This window comes from Ranitomeya variabilis, chromosome 7, assembly GCF_051348905.1.
Source record: "Ranitomeya variabilis isolate aRanVar5 chromosome 7, aRanVar5.hap1, whole genome shotgun sequence".
Classification (NCBI taxonomy): domain Eukaryota; kingdom Metazoa; phylum Chordata; class Amphibia; order Anura; family Dendrobatidae; genus Ranitomeya; species Ranitomeya variabilis.
The window spans coordinates 220,034,793-220,049,155 of NC_135238.1; the positions used below are offsets into that span (position 1 = coordinate 220,034,793).

General features: G+C 39.1%; 1 protein-coding gene across 17 annotated transcripts in view; it reads left to right on the plus strand.

The window, feature by feature from the left end:
- Positions 1-7,189: 7,189 nt before the first annotated feature.
- NEB (nebulin) overlaps positions 7,190-14,363 on the plus strand; it is a 162,773-nt gene continuing 155,599 nt past the window's right edge. For 14 of the 17 annotated variants that reach the window (XM_077272959.1, XM_077272963.1, XM_077272966.1 and 11 more), the window contains exons 1-3: positions 7,190-7,326; positions 8,023-8,109; positions 9,325-9,386. In XM_077272959.1, the coding sequence (XP_077129074.1) occupies positions 9,354-9,386 (33 nt within the window). In that variant the 5' untranslated portion in view covers positions 7,190-7,326; positions 8,023-8,109; positions 9,325-9,353. The remainder of the gene's footprint in view (positions 7,327-8,022; positions 8,110-9,324; positions 9,387-14,363) is intronic. The other 3 variants (XM_077272960.1, XM_077272965.1, XM_077272976.1) reach the window with 2 other exon arrangements.

Genomic DNA, 14,363 nt, shown 5'->3' on the forward strand with positions numbered 1-14,363 from the left:
TATCTGTCGGAGTCCCACAAGGTTCAGTCCTTGGGCCCCTGCTCTTCTCCATTTACACCTTTGGCCTGGGACAGCTCATAGAATCTCATGGCTTTCAGTATCACCTCTATGCTGATGACACACAGATCTACATCTCTGGACCAGATATCACCTCCCTACTAACCAGAATCCCTCAATGTCTGTCCACTATTTCATCCTTCTTCTCCGCTAAATTTCTGAAACTTAACATGGACAAAACAGAATTCATCATCTTTCCCCATCTCACGTGACCCCCCCAACGAACCTATCCATTACAGTAAATGGCTGCCCACTCTCCCCAGTCCCACAAGCTCGCTGCCTCGGGGTTATCCTTGATGCTGATCTCTCCTTCAAACCACATATCCAAGCCCTTTCCACTTCCTGCCGACTTCAACTCAAAAATATTGCACAAATCCGTTCATTCCTCAACCAAGAATCTGCAAAAACCCTAGTCCATGCCCTCATCATCTCTCGCCTTGACTACTGCAACCTCCTGCTCTGTGGCCTCCCCTCAAACACTCTCGCACCCCTCCAATCTATTCTAAACTCTGCTGCCCGACTAATCCACCTGTCCCCCCGCTATTCTCCGGCCTCTCCCCTCTGTCAATCCCTTCACTGGCTCCCCATTGCCCAGAGACTCCAGTACAAAACCCTAACCATGACGTACAAAGCCATCCACAACCTGTCTCCTCCTTACATCTGTGACCTCATCTCCTGGTACTTTCCTACACGCAACCTCCGATCCTCACAAGATCTCCTTCTCTACTCCCCTCTTATCTCCTCTTCCCACAATCGTATACAAGATTTCTCTCGCGTATCACCCCTACTCTGGAACCCTCTACCACAACACATCAGACTCTCGCCCACCATCGAAACCTTCAAAAAGAATCTGAAGACCCACCTCTTCCGACAAGCCTACAACCTGCAGTAACCACCGATCAACCAACCGCTGCATGACCAGCTCTATCCTCGCCTACTGTATTCTCACCCATCCCTTGTAGATTGTAAGCCTTCGCGGGCAGGGTCCTCTCTCCTCCTGTTCCAGTTGTGACTTGTATTGTTCAAGATTATTGTACTTGTTTTTATTATGTATACCCCTCCTCACTTGTAAAGCACCATGGAATAAATGGCGCTATAACAATAAATAAATAATAATAATAATAAAATAACCTTATTGTTGCAAAACATACTCATTGCATTGGTTACAGATTAATTTCTAGCTACTGAATGTTTCAATGAGCACTTTTGGGGCCTTAATCTAAAAGTGAAAATAACATAATTTCACCATAAACCAGCTACAACAAGGTGTGCCACCAAATTTCATACAGAGAGTTGTCCAGGAGACAAGGACCACCTCTGGAGAGCTACAGAAAGAACTGGAATCAGCAAGTACAATTGTTTCAAGGAAAACTATAGGTAATGCACTAGACCTCCAAGGCCTTTATGCATGCTCATCAAGCAAGACTCCATTGCTGAGCAAAAAGCTTCTTCAAGCACTTTTAACGTTTGCTCAACAACATTTAGACAAGTCTGTGAAACACTGGGAGAATATAGTCTGGTCATATGAGGCCAAAATTGCACTGTTTGGAAGCCATAATACGCACCATGTTTGGAGGCCAGAAGACTCTGCATATCACACACAAAACACCATACCAACAGTGAAGTTTGGAGGTGGGAACATCATGATGTGAGGCTGTTTTTCAGCATACGACACTGGTAAACTTAATATAATTGCAGAAATGTTGAAAGGACAAATGTACTAAGACATTCTAGATAAAATTCTGCTGCCATCTACCAGGATAATGAAGATGAAACGAGGGTGGACATTTCATCAATACAATGATCCCAAACAAATAGTCAAGGAAACTCTCAATTGGTTTCCAGGAGAGAAAATAAAGCTGCTAGAAAGACCCAGCAATTGCTGGATCTGAATCCAATAGAAAATGTATGGAATTTGTTGTAGCAAAGTGTCCAAATGCTTCCAGTGTGACCTAGTCTAATGGGGAACATTTCTCTTTGTGGAGAGTGGCAAGCTGGCGCAAGGAGACGTGTAGGCCATGCAATGCTTCCCTGGGAAATTAAATATGCAAATATTCTCTTAAGAGAGGTGTAGGACTAGAACTCCGGCTCCACCTATTGGGGGTAGCAATCCTAGAAGTTAGTATTCACCCTTTAATGAGCCTTGCCACATGACTTTGGATACAAAGCTAAACCAGACACTCAATTTGCCCACACATGTTTCAGGGTGTTTTCCCCTAATCAGTGCAAAGGTGTAGATCTTATTTGTCTAAATGAGAGGCCTTTGACATATTATCTATGGGGGGATATATCTTCTTATAGAGAGTGCTAAGCTGGACTAATTAGGCCTCTAACTTAGCCAAATCAAACTTTCTGCTTTGCACTGCTGAGGGGCAAGCGTCCCAAAACACGTGTTTTATAAATGGAGTATGTGGCTTGGCTTTTTATCCTAAGTCATGTGGCAAGGATCGTTAAAGGATCAATATTAACTTTTAGGATTGCTACCCCCAATAGGTCCAGTGTGTGACTTCTTGTCGCCTTGCTGCCCAGTAGAGTAATATAAAGGGTATACCAATGCCAGGCTCACCTCTTACTAGTATTGTCTTTGTTCAATAAAATCCCTTTAATTAAATTTAATTGATATTCATCCCTGCTAATCTGTCAAATATTATGGATTATGGGTAAATCAAAACAAAGTACGACGGTCCTCAAGATACAATGATATTTGGCTCTGGGACGACCAATGTAAGTCAAAAATCTTGTTAATTGAGACTGTATTATTAACCCAAAATTGAGATTAAAGAGGACCTGTCACCAGCTCAAAATTGGCCAGTTTTTGCTCTTATTTTTCCCTTTTCTCCTGTTTTCTCTTTACATACACTATATGGCAGTTTTAGAGATTGGGCCTTTTTATTTAGTGGAAACAATATGCTAGTTTTTTTTATTTTTACCAAGGCGTAAATTATGCAGCACAGTCAAAAGAAATGTCCCAAAGAATCCTTAGACCAACACGCCCGTATCTCTGGAGTCGTATGGTGGATTTAAAAATAGCAGAACTAAAACAGAATACTCAGGGGAGCAATTGGAATAAAATAAGAGCAAAAAATGGCCACTTTTGACCATATGACAAGTCATCTTTAAGGAAAAATGAGCAGATAACTAATACAAAACAAACAACTTTTACATATTAAAGTCAGAAAAAGCAGCTGAAGGCTACAAATCACTTTCTATGTTGAGGATATGGAGGGGCCGTGGGGTACTCGGCACCGGGTCCTTCGGTTCACAGGGGGATGTCACGGTGGCTGACCCGGTCAGTGGCCCTGGGACGTCCGTGTAAGAGGGAAAGGGTCTTTAAAGTGATAGTTTGTTCTTGTTGCCACCTGTGGTATTCGGTCAGGGTGACCGACGCTGCTTTAAGGGGTCCGCTGGGGTGATGTTATGGCATCTAGATGTTATACCTTCCCACAGGTGAAGTGTGTCCCCAGGGCTTCCCAGTATGTAGATGGTGAATGATGAATGGCGCAGTGAAGAATGAGGACACGAGGTTGCAGTCTCTTTTACTTTACTGAAGACTTCAGCATCCACAGTCCAGGGCACCAGATCACAGGGCAGGTAGAGTTCGGCCGGTTTGGAGGCAAGTCCAGATTCCCCTTGTCCAGGTGGAAATCAGTAGCCTTCCCTTGCGCTGCAGTGTTGTAGTTTCTTACTGCCTAAGGCTTCACATAAGGTCCTCACAGATGTAATTTCTTTCTCTCTGTCCGCCATATAGGATAGGACAAACTCGTATGACTGGTGGCTTGAGGCTGTTTATAGGGACTCTAGCACGCCCCGGCCTCCATGGGTTGCCACTGTGCCTCCTGGGTGTAGGGCGGACAGGTAACTTGCAATTAGCTGTCCTGCCGGTCTCTGGAGCAAAGCATAAAGGTCGTTACTCCCTCGGTGTTCCGGCTACCGGGCTTCTGCGCCTCAGAAGGAGGCAGCCTGTGTAGGGCTGGTCCTCTACTGGTATCCTTACCTTTGCTACGACTTCCTTCACGCTCGCTGCAATACAATTCTACCTTCTGTGTATCTCTTTCTGGGAGCTGCAGCTCTGAGGGCATGCACAGCTGTGTCCTTTCTCCTTCGTTTGCTGACAGGATCCCACCCCTGTCAGGGACCAACTAACTGAGCTGAGCTCAGCCAGCAACTGACTAACTTTCCCTACAGGCGACCAGTTTTACCTATGTGGGGAGTGACCTAATAAATAGGAGCAGAAGCTCCCCCTGGTGGCCTGGAGTGTGAAATGTGTTGCATGTTTGTCATACCTGGATGTAGTTATCCTTCTTTGCCTCCAAACGTAGCATCACTCTCCCTGAGAGGAAAGCAATACCACTGCGACGACCAGGACCCTGGGGCGCCACACTTCCCTTACTTGTCCAAAGGAACATATCATCCTGAAACACAGGCAGTATATAGCAGTATAGATCATGTAGTACCGCACAGTATTGTAGCTACTAGACACCTTTACTAATACAAGGGTTTTACCGGTGAAATATTGCAAACCCAGCTCTGATTTCTAACTGGCAAAGCTTGCCTTGGATTCTGTGAAAAACCCAGCTCTGCTATATTACAGGGAGACTCTGCCTTATCACAGCGCCGGTGCCAGCCTTGTACTCTGTGAGAAACCTAGCTCTGCTATACCCCTACCTTATTCCGGCGTCTATTGTATTTTGGACTCTATACTGCTAAAACAATTTTGCTGCTGAACATCCTATGCCATTCAACTTTGCTTTACCAATTTCTTGTCGGTGACTGGACTCCGCTACGTCACTGCACTATTCTGCTACATTGATTACCTTGACTTCAACTCTGCTACAAACAGTGATGTGACTTTGTAGGTTTCTATGGGCCCATTTCCCCACTTCCACTGCCGTTCAACCACATCAGTCTTCGTGGTTCCAACTGGATCACTCTGCTGCACCAACGCCATCTGTCCGTGCTGAATTAGAACTGCTCTTCCAGATGAAAGAGAAACATACCAGATAGGATATGTTACAAATATCTGATGGACCAAGGTCCAGGACCTCTCATTGCTAAGAAAAGAATTTCCTTATTTATGGCATATCACTTGACAGGACATTGCTTTGAACTGGTGCACAATTTTCATGGAGTTACATAGAAAGCAACTTTTTTGGCTTGATCCAATATTCATGAGCACATAACTTGAATAGATCTTGAACTCATCATCATCATGTTCCCAATACACCAACCACAGAATGCCTCAGCTATGGCTCTTGTCACCAATGAATAATCCCATTATTTTACATGCAGGATAACCCAAAGCACTGACCACGTAACATGGACTGTGCAACAGATCCATTCTGAGAGATGATCACATTATATGACGCTCATGGAAAGAACAGATGTGCTGTAATTAGAGGACTGATGGGACGGATAGATGAGACGTGCAGACTTTAGATAGGAGGCTCGGTTTGGCCCACCAGAGGAAGACTGCATTATATATATCCACACCTTTCCTTTTATCCAGTCCAGAATAATAGGTGGATAGAATAGAATAGTAGAATAGATAGATTGATAATAGATTGATGGATAATAGATAGATAATAGATACAGTAGATGATTGATAGATAGAGATCCTCTCCTTGAAAAGACCACCCCATTATCTAGCCCAAATAAATAAACTGAGATAGATAAATACATTCATGGAATTTCATTAAAAATACAACAATCTCCTCTTTTTTTTTTTTTTTTATCCAGTAAATAAAAAATAGAGAAAGATAGAAACCTTTCCAATGACCATCTCTTTATCCAGAACAAATATATGAATGAACATAGATTGACAGACACATAGATATAGGTGAGATAGATAGATAATGGATAGATAATAGATAGATAGAAAATAGATAATAGATAGATAGATAATAGATAATACCTTTCTGCTAGGTGTCCTCACCCAGAACCCGTCTCCATACGATCACTCTGTCTCTTAGTCACGTCTGCTCCGGATCTCACTATCTCTATTCTTCAGTCTCCACTCACTTTAGGGACACCCCAGAGTGCGGCACTGCTCACAATGAACTTCAGGTCCTTTCACTATGACCTCCAGGTCTTACCAACTCTCTGACAGGAAATTGTCATTTTCTCTGCAACTCTTCGACCCCCACTCTGGGCTAGTCCCAAACATTAACTCTAACTGTCCCTACTGTCAAACTACACACATTATCAATAGCACCAATACTTTTAACGCACATCACAAATCACACTTTACATCACAGTTCACAGTTTCCGAGTTTCTCTTAATCGTACGGAGTTATCACTTATAGATCTTATTAGTGTTACATTTATGACATGGTGCAGTGGAGGGGAGCGCTGCTAATCCTGTGTGTTATGTCCTGGCTCCCACCCAGTCATACACTGTATAGACACATATATCTATTCCCATATACACAGCTCCTAGTATATAACACCTTTGCACGTTGTCTGACAGCATTGCTTTGGGTTCCGCATTGAGGATACTGTATAGATGAGAGGGTATGAGCCTGTAATGACCCAGAGAGGCTCAGGAACGACGGCTCAGCTGATTTACAACCCTGCTAATTCTGCACTGACTGATTTACAATGAGATAATCAGTTGGATGTAAAGTCCTAATAACTATTATAATTTATTCATGTGACAAACTCAAATACATTTATCAATATGGATGCTATTGCAAGGCTAATACTTGCCACATGAGAAAATATCATGAGAAATTATTTTTTTTATTTCGTGACCAAATTTTAAAAATATTCTGAGGACATCATGAGAAAATAATAAAATAAACTGTAATAATTCTATTAATATCACTGTGATTGACCTTAATCATAATAAACACTATATAACTTTTTTTTTGCAAATATGCTATTTTATGTTACTCCGAAAAGAGCTGTCCTTTCCCAAAAGAAAAAAAAAGAGAAAACAATAATTAGAAAAGTGCTTAAAGACAGAAAAAAGTAGTTTACTTTTTTTTTAAAATAAAGATATAATATTCGGGTGCAGCCTCGCTTGTTATTATTTGCTCAGAATGCAAATGACTACTAGTCTTGCTCTCTACGGATTTGCTGAACAGGTGGTCTTCAAAAGAGTCACCAAGTAAATTTAGCATCTGAAACCTGAGCAAACCATCCCAGGATTGGCTGCCGGAGGCACATGATAATTTGGGAGCTGGAGCATTTGCTCTGCTCTTGACCAGCGTTTCTGAGGAGGGAACAGTTGGAGGCTTTGCTGCTAAGGAAATTAATTAAATTTCACTGGTAAGAGCTTTTTTTAATTTTCCTCTTTCCATATTGAAGACTATTGTGTTTTCTGCATAGGAAATGGCTATTTGCTTGGCATGAAGACTTCTTCTAGGACCATAACTTGGCCAGGACTATGTTCTTGGTTGGACTCATCTGTTCTCTCACCAGTGGTCGCTGTATAGAGATAGTTTGGCTGAACTTCACTTAGTAATTGTGTTTGGATATCTGGCTAAGCAGATAATAAGTAGCAGCTTCCCTAAGTGCTCTGTGCCATCCATGACTATAGGGCATACGGTGATGACGTCCCCTATAGATTGGGCTTTGTGGGCACCTAAACCTGCACTTATTTTAGACATTTATTAATACATTTTTTTTTTCATGTTGGCACCAAAAAGGAGCAGCATTACGTGTTCCTATATATAACCTGCTCTAGTAGGCTGAGGTTTCCTCAGAAGGTATTACAGTTGGCCTGGCTAAACAAAACCCACCAATCAGCTGGCGGTATTAGCTTACATGCCACATACCTCCGCGCCCGGCGCCAGCTGCTCCGAGGCTTCAACTACTAAGATTGGGGACCGCAGTGTTATAAAACCGAATACTGTGACAGGCCCAGCTATAGCATTCCACACAAGCATAAACCATTAAAGCCTCCTGTCGTTCTCACCATCTGGGGAAAAGAGGGAAAAAAACATGAATTTTGATATTTTCCAGGTCTGATCCAAAAATAAGGCTGCAGGAAACAAAAGAGGGATCAACAGAACAGGCCCATGCTGTGCAGAACGCAGATAATCCCATAAGGTTACTGATTACCTTGTGTTTATTGCATATGAGCAACCCTGCGGTCATATATACAATGTACAGACTGGAACACTGCGCAGTGTCTCTATCTATCTCTATCTATCTATCTATCTATCTATCTATCTATCATCTATCTATTATCTATCTATCTATCATCTATCTATCATCTATCTATTATCTATCTATCTATTATCTATCAGCTATCTATCTATTATCTATCAGCTATCTATGTATTATCTATCTATCTATTTATCTATATATCTTTCTATCAATTATCTATCTATCTATCTATCTATCTCTATTATCTATCTATCTATCTATCTATCTATCTATCTATCTATCTATCTATCTATCTCTATTATCTATCTATCTATCTATCTATCTATCTATTATCTTTCTATTATCTATCAATCTATTATCTATCTATCTATCTATCTATCTATCTATCTATATCTATTATCTATCTATCTATTATCTATTATCTTTCTATTATCTATCAATCTATTATCTATCTATCTATCTATCTATCTATCTATCTATCTATCTATCTATCTCTATTATCTAGCTATATCTATCTATTATCTATCTATCTATCTATCATCTATGTTTTATCTATCTATCTATCTATCTATCTATCTATATATCTATCTATCTATCATCTGTCTACCTATCTATTATCTATCTATCTATCTATTTATCTATTATCTATCATTATCGATCTATCTATCATTCTCTATCTATTAACTATCTATAATCCATCTATTATCTGTTGATCTATTATCTATTATCTCTCCATCTATCTATTTATCTATCTATTTTCTATCTATTATCTATCTGTGTCTTATCTATCTATCTATCTATATATCTACTATCTATCTATCATCTATCTATTATCTATCATTATCTATCTATCTATTATCTATCATTATCTATCAACTATCTATTATCTATCTATTATTTGTTGATCTATTATCTATTATCTATCCATCTGATAGATAATAGATAAATAGATAATAGATAGACATTAGTGATAGATAGATAATGATAGATAGATATTAGTGATAGATAATGATAGATAGATATATTATGTATCTATTATCTGTATATAATCTATCTAGCTATCATTATCTATCACTAATATCTATGTATTATCTATATATCTATTATCTATCTATCTACTAATTCCATTACTTTTAACACAATCTTTTTCATCAGTTTTGTAGGTGACAGGTAGAAACCTTAAAATGGCCGACGACGAGGAATATGAGGAGTATGAGGTAAGAAATTCAGTTTTGATAATTGCTCCCCCCCCTAATGATGGTGTCAGGTCACTTTGGATGCGAGGGGATAAGTGGGCATCTTGTCCTGTCCACGGTGGCAGCTTGCCCTGGCACTTGGTGTATTGAGGAGTTTTGCAGAATTGTGGAGTGGCATTCCTGTAAAATATATTGTTATTTATAGCAGACACATGTAGTATTCATCTATCTACTACCTCAGCTAACAGGTTTGATGCAGATAGAGTGATCCTGATGTACTGTGATACCCATTAAGTCAGCAGATCTGGAAACATACAGAGATATGATAGGTATGTGCCAGGATGCAGCCGTCAAGCTCACTGTCATGTCGTCCGTTCTAATCTGGTGACGGTTGCGTTGCTGCTATTTGGGGGCAAAGGGTTAATTAGAAGTAATTAATACTGAAATAAAATACAGGTTTAATTTTAATTAATTAACATTTTTATATTATGATTAAATAACAAAAAAAAATCTATTTTTTCCGGTAATAATAAATAGCATTCCTCACTGAGATGGTATCGGTTGGTTTGGTACAAGTTGCCATTATTGATATGATTTTTTGAGGAAATTTAGAGATAATGGTAATAAGGACTGGATCCATTGGGTTTGGTTATACAAGTTTTTCTTTTAAACTTTGCTCTTGCCAATATTTCTTTTAATTTTCTTGAAGGCTATGTCTGCTCACATGAGCATTTTTGTCAGGGGTTCGTTCTGTAGCACCATTCTCGATTTCAGAAGTGCCATATTCCTGAACGGAAATCCAATGGACACCATTATAAGCCAATGGGGTCTATAACTGTTTTAGGGTCCTTTTAAAAATAGATCTATCATAGCAGTCATGGCTTCATTATGAACTTAAGCCAAGATGGCGGTGAAAACATATTCGTCTCAAAAGCAGAAAATTATGAAGTTAATAAGGACCGGTCAAAAGTGGCCAGTTTTTGCTGTTATTTTATTCCCACTGCTCCCCTGAGTAATCTCGTGTTAGGTTTTCTTAAATCCGTCATACGGGTCAAGAGATGTGGGCCTTTTTATTTAGTGCAAATTTTTGTGGTCTCTTTAAGAAGGCGTAACTCTGGATCCTCAGGGGCGTGTCTTAAGGCTGCTCTTCATTATTACCCTGTGAGCAACTGCCTCTTGGTAAAGACAATAAAAAGTAGTGGTAAATAAAAAAAAGTTCTGTCTCTCGGACCGTAGGGTGGATTTTAAAACTAAAAAAATTAAATACTCAGGGAAGCAATGGGAATAAAATAGTTGCAAAAACTATACAATTTTGACCTCATAACAGGTCCCCAATGATCCACATTTCCTATTCTTCTATATTGATCACTTGAAAAATAGTATCTCTAAGGTGCTAAAAGGAAATGATTAACCCCTAAAGAGGTGTTATCCAATACCTGTGATCTCCAATACTCTGGTAGGATAATCCACACTCCATGTCTCATGTGCTTTGATCTTTTGACATGGGGATTGTGGAATACTGGAGATTTAGTTTAAACTTTATCATTTTCTCTGCAGATGGGCATTATCTAGAGCTTGCTGCATGTAATCAGTAATTGGGTTACTAACATTTGGTAGTGCTACGATAAAAAATATCTTATACAGTAGAAATAAAAAAATAAAATAAAATTCTGATTGGATAGAAATATGATCCTCCCCATTTCACCTTTCCTCAATAGGAGTCAGTCAGTTCCTCACATAAATAGGACCTGTCGCTTGTCATCAATATATAATTGTTTTATCTGAGCTAAATGCCGCTGTTCTCCTGAATCTGGCATTGCTTTTTTTTCTCTCCATTCCTGAGATATGGCCCCTTCTTCCCATTTTAAATTTAATCTCTTTAGTCAAGGGGGCACGGTCCTCTTGAAGATAACCACAGAGAAGAATTGAGAATCCCACCCACATGGCTAACAAGACTAAATTTATGTACTGGGCAGAGGAGGCCATATCTCAGGAACAGAGAGACATGCGAATAAAAGCAAATCAACACCCGATTCAAGAGAACCGCGATAATAAGGACAGCTTAACAAAAATGACATGTTAATGACAAGTGAAAGGTCTTATTTAAGGGATTTCATCAGCCCATGGTTAATAGGTAGCAATAAATCCAGTGAAGAATTAGTTTACTGCATGTAGGAGTTACTATCCTATGTATAACTGTCAACAAGAACCTCATCGCAGTTCAAGATGGCCGCCTTCTGATACCATTATGCCACAGTGACATTATAGACTTTAAAAATAAGCAGTCATGTTTGATACTAGATGGCGTCTAAACTACAGGAGGATTTTTATTGGTTCCGCGGAATTGAAACCTGCCTTTTACAATCCATTTTATTGTCCTTGAAGGATTCTATCCATGCTTAAAAACAATTGAAAGCCAACAGATAAAATCCTCGAGATCTTCTCTGGAAATTTCAAGCACGTTAGAGAAAATGTTTTATTGAGTTTTCCTTCATACTTTGTACAGAAGATATACCAGTCCTCCAAAGGCTCAGTCCTGAAAATTGGATACTCCAATGTGGCCACCATGTAACACTAACTTGGTTCCGGAAAGCTGAGATTTTGAGCATTTGGTGAAGTCCTCACACTTCAGAGCCTGCTGTACCAGTGACGGAACAGCTAACTGGTTTGGCAATAAAAAATGGTGACCAGGTTACAGATGGGGGATGAGGACACCTAAAGAAGATCTACCATGTGCGGACACATATCTCATAGCTCAAATGTGGGAGGAAACAATATTGAGAAGGAAGGTAGCAAAATCTTTAGCACTCAACTAATTCTCCATGCATTCGAAAATAACATTTGCCAAAGGTTAAGAAAAGTGGAAAAAATATCATCAAATTACATTTTCTCCAATTTTTCAAAGCATGAGAGCCATCCCTACATTGTCATGGTTATAGTCTTCAGTCAGCACTAGACAGATGTCAACGACTTCTAATAGAGTCTGATCAGCAGTCTCCAAAAAGTTGAAGCTTATCACAAATTAGCAATGATAACATTAACAATTCTGGCAACATAAACAACGAGGATCTTCGTTGGAGGATCTTATGATGGTTGATATGCTATAACGGTGAAATACTACATGAGAAAAGTGGGATTTTGCTCAGTTGTCCGGTGGTGGGTGCAGGTTTAGGCTTGGATTGGAAACAGGAGGCTGTGTCTATAATTTACTGTATGCCAACACTGAAATGGCATGTCGGCCAAAATAGTTTGTGTCTGTAGGTGTAATGAGAGCTGGGCAGTGCAAATACTGTGTGCGACTTCCAGACCTATAGTACTAAATGTGGGGCGGACATTTAAGCATATATTTATATTAACTCAGTATTTTTTAAAAATGTTCTTAGTTAATTTTCATTTGTGGATGCAAACATTTCATGTTTATCATTTTAATCAGTGTGCAAAAAAAAAGAAAAATAGAATAATAAAAGTGATTACATTGTTAATGCTGCATCAGTTAGAATTGCTTCCAAGTTAAAAAAAAATCTTGTTAAAGTTAAAATAGAAAAAAACTTTCAAATAAATAAATGAAAAATATCAATAAAAAAACAAATAAGTAAATGAATGAAAAGTAAATGAGACATTTAAGTACCCAAAAAGCAATATGTAATGAAAAAATGCTCAATATATTCTAAAAAAATAAATAATCAACTTGTATAAACGAACACATTACTTGGAAACACCGTTGATATATAATAAATAGTTTTAAGGTCACCGGTCTAATGTAATGTTACTCTGTGAGTTTCATTCCCAATTTTTTTAAGGGTTGATCATTTGTAATTTTTCAGTCCTTTTTTGGTCACAGGACCACAGAATAAGTGATAAATGTATGAACACTAGAGTCTGATAAGTGGGGCCCCTACCAATTACAATAACAGGAGCCCCAAAATTCTCACCCAAGTGGATAAAGTGGTTGCTAGCATGCATATTCACATCACCATTCATTTCTACGGGAATGGTGGAACAGTTCGTCCCATTGAAATGAATTGAGTGATGTCCAAGCATGCGCACTACTGACTCATTCGCACAGGGGACTGTGGGCTCCAAATTCTCAAGAAGGGTTTGGGTCCAAGCATTCAGACCCCGGCATTCGTATTATGTAGAAATAATTTAGAGATAAACTCCCTTTCAAAATGAAACTTCTAATGTTGGACCCTTCATCTTAATGTGTCTTGGTCAACTTTAGCACATAGAGTAAGAACCAGATTCGCATATTACAAATCGGGTACAATTTCGATGCCTTTTTTTAGATAGGTCTAAGTAAGGACCAAAAATTCTAGACTTGCTCTGGATCCATGCCTGAATTCACTGAATTCATCCCCATAGTGTTCCCCAAATGGACTTTTTTTTTTTTTAAAGAAAACCTAATATCCCTACAAATTGTAAAAATGGCCATATACTAGTAAATCAGAGGCTAGACAGATAATATTTAGATTAACTGTAGAAGTTACATGTGGCAACATCTGCATGGTAAATTGTGCAACTTGTCATGATCCGTTACTTGCTGAAAATGTAATATCCCTTTAATTGAAAAAAGTTAGAGTAAAATTAATATGGACTAATAATGCAAAACAAATGATAGAAAGTAGGAAACTGCTTTTCAGATATGTATTTTGGGACCTCATTGGACCCTTCATGGTAAGATTGTAATATCAGGTTCTGAGCACAGAGCGTTCTCTGGTCAACTGTTGGGGCTGATGATGTGAAACCTCAAACACATGGCAAACCCAACGTTTGCCGCCTCTATGATTCCACATGCAGTGGAAGTACCTGAATGAAGTCGAAGGCAACCCAAGCAGTAACATACAGTATGGGCCCATAGATTTTCCATTAAAGATGGATCTGTCATTTTTCTGTGTTCATTAGGCCTTGTAAAAACTTGTATTATTTTAAGTTTTTGATTATTATTCTTTTTTTTAATGCTACTAAAATAAACCTATATGCATATCCCGTAGTCTCCTC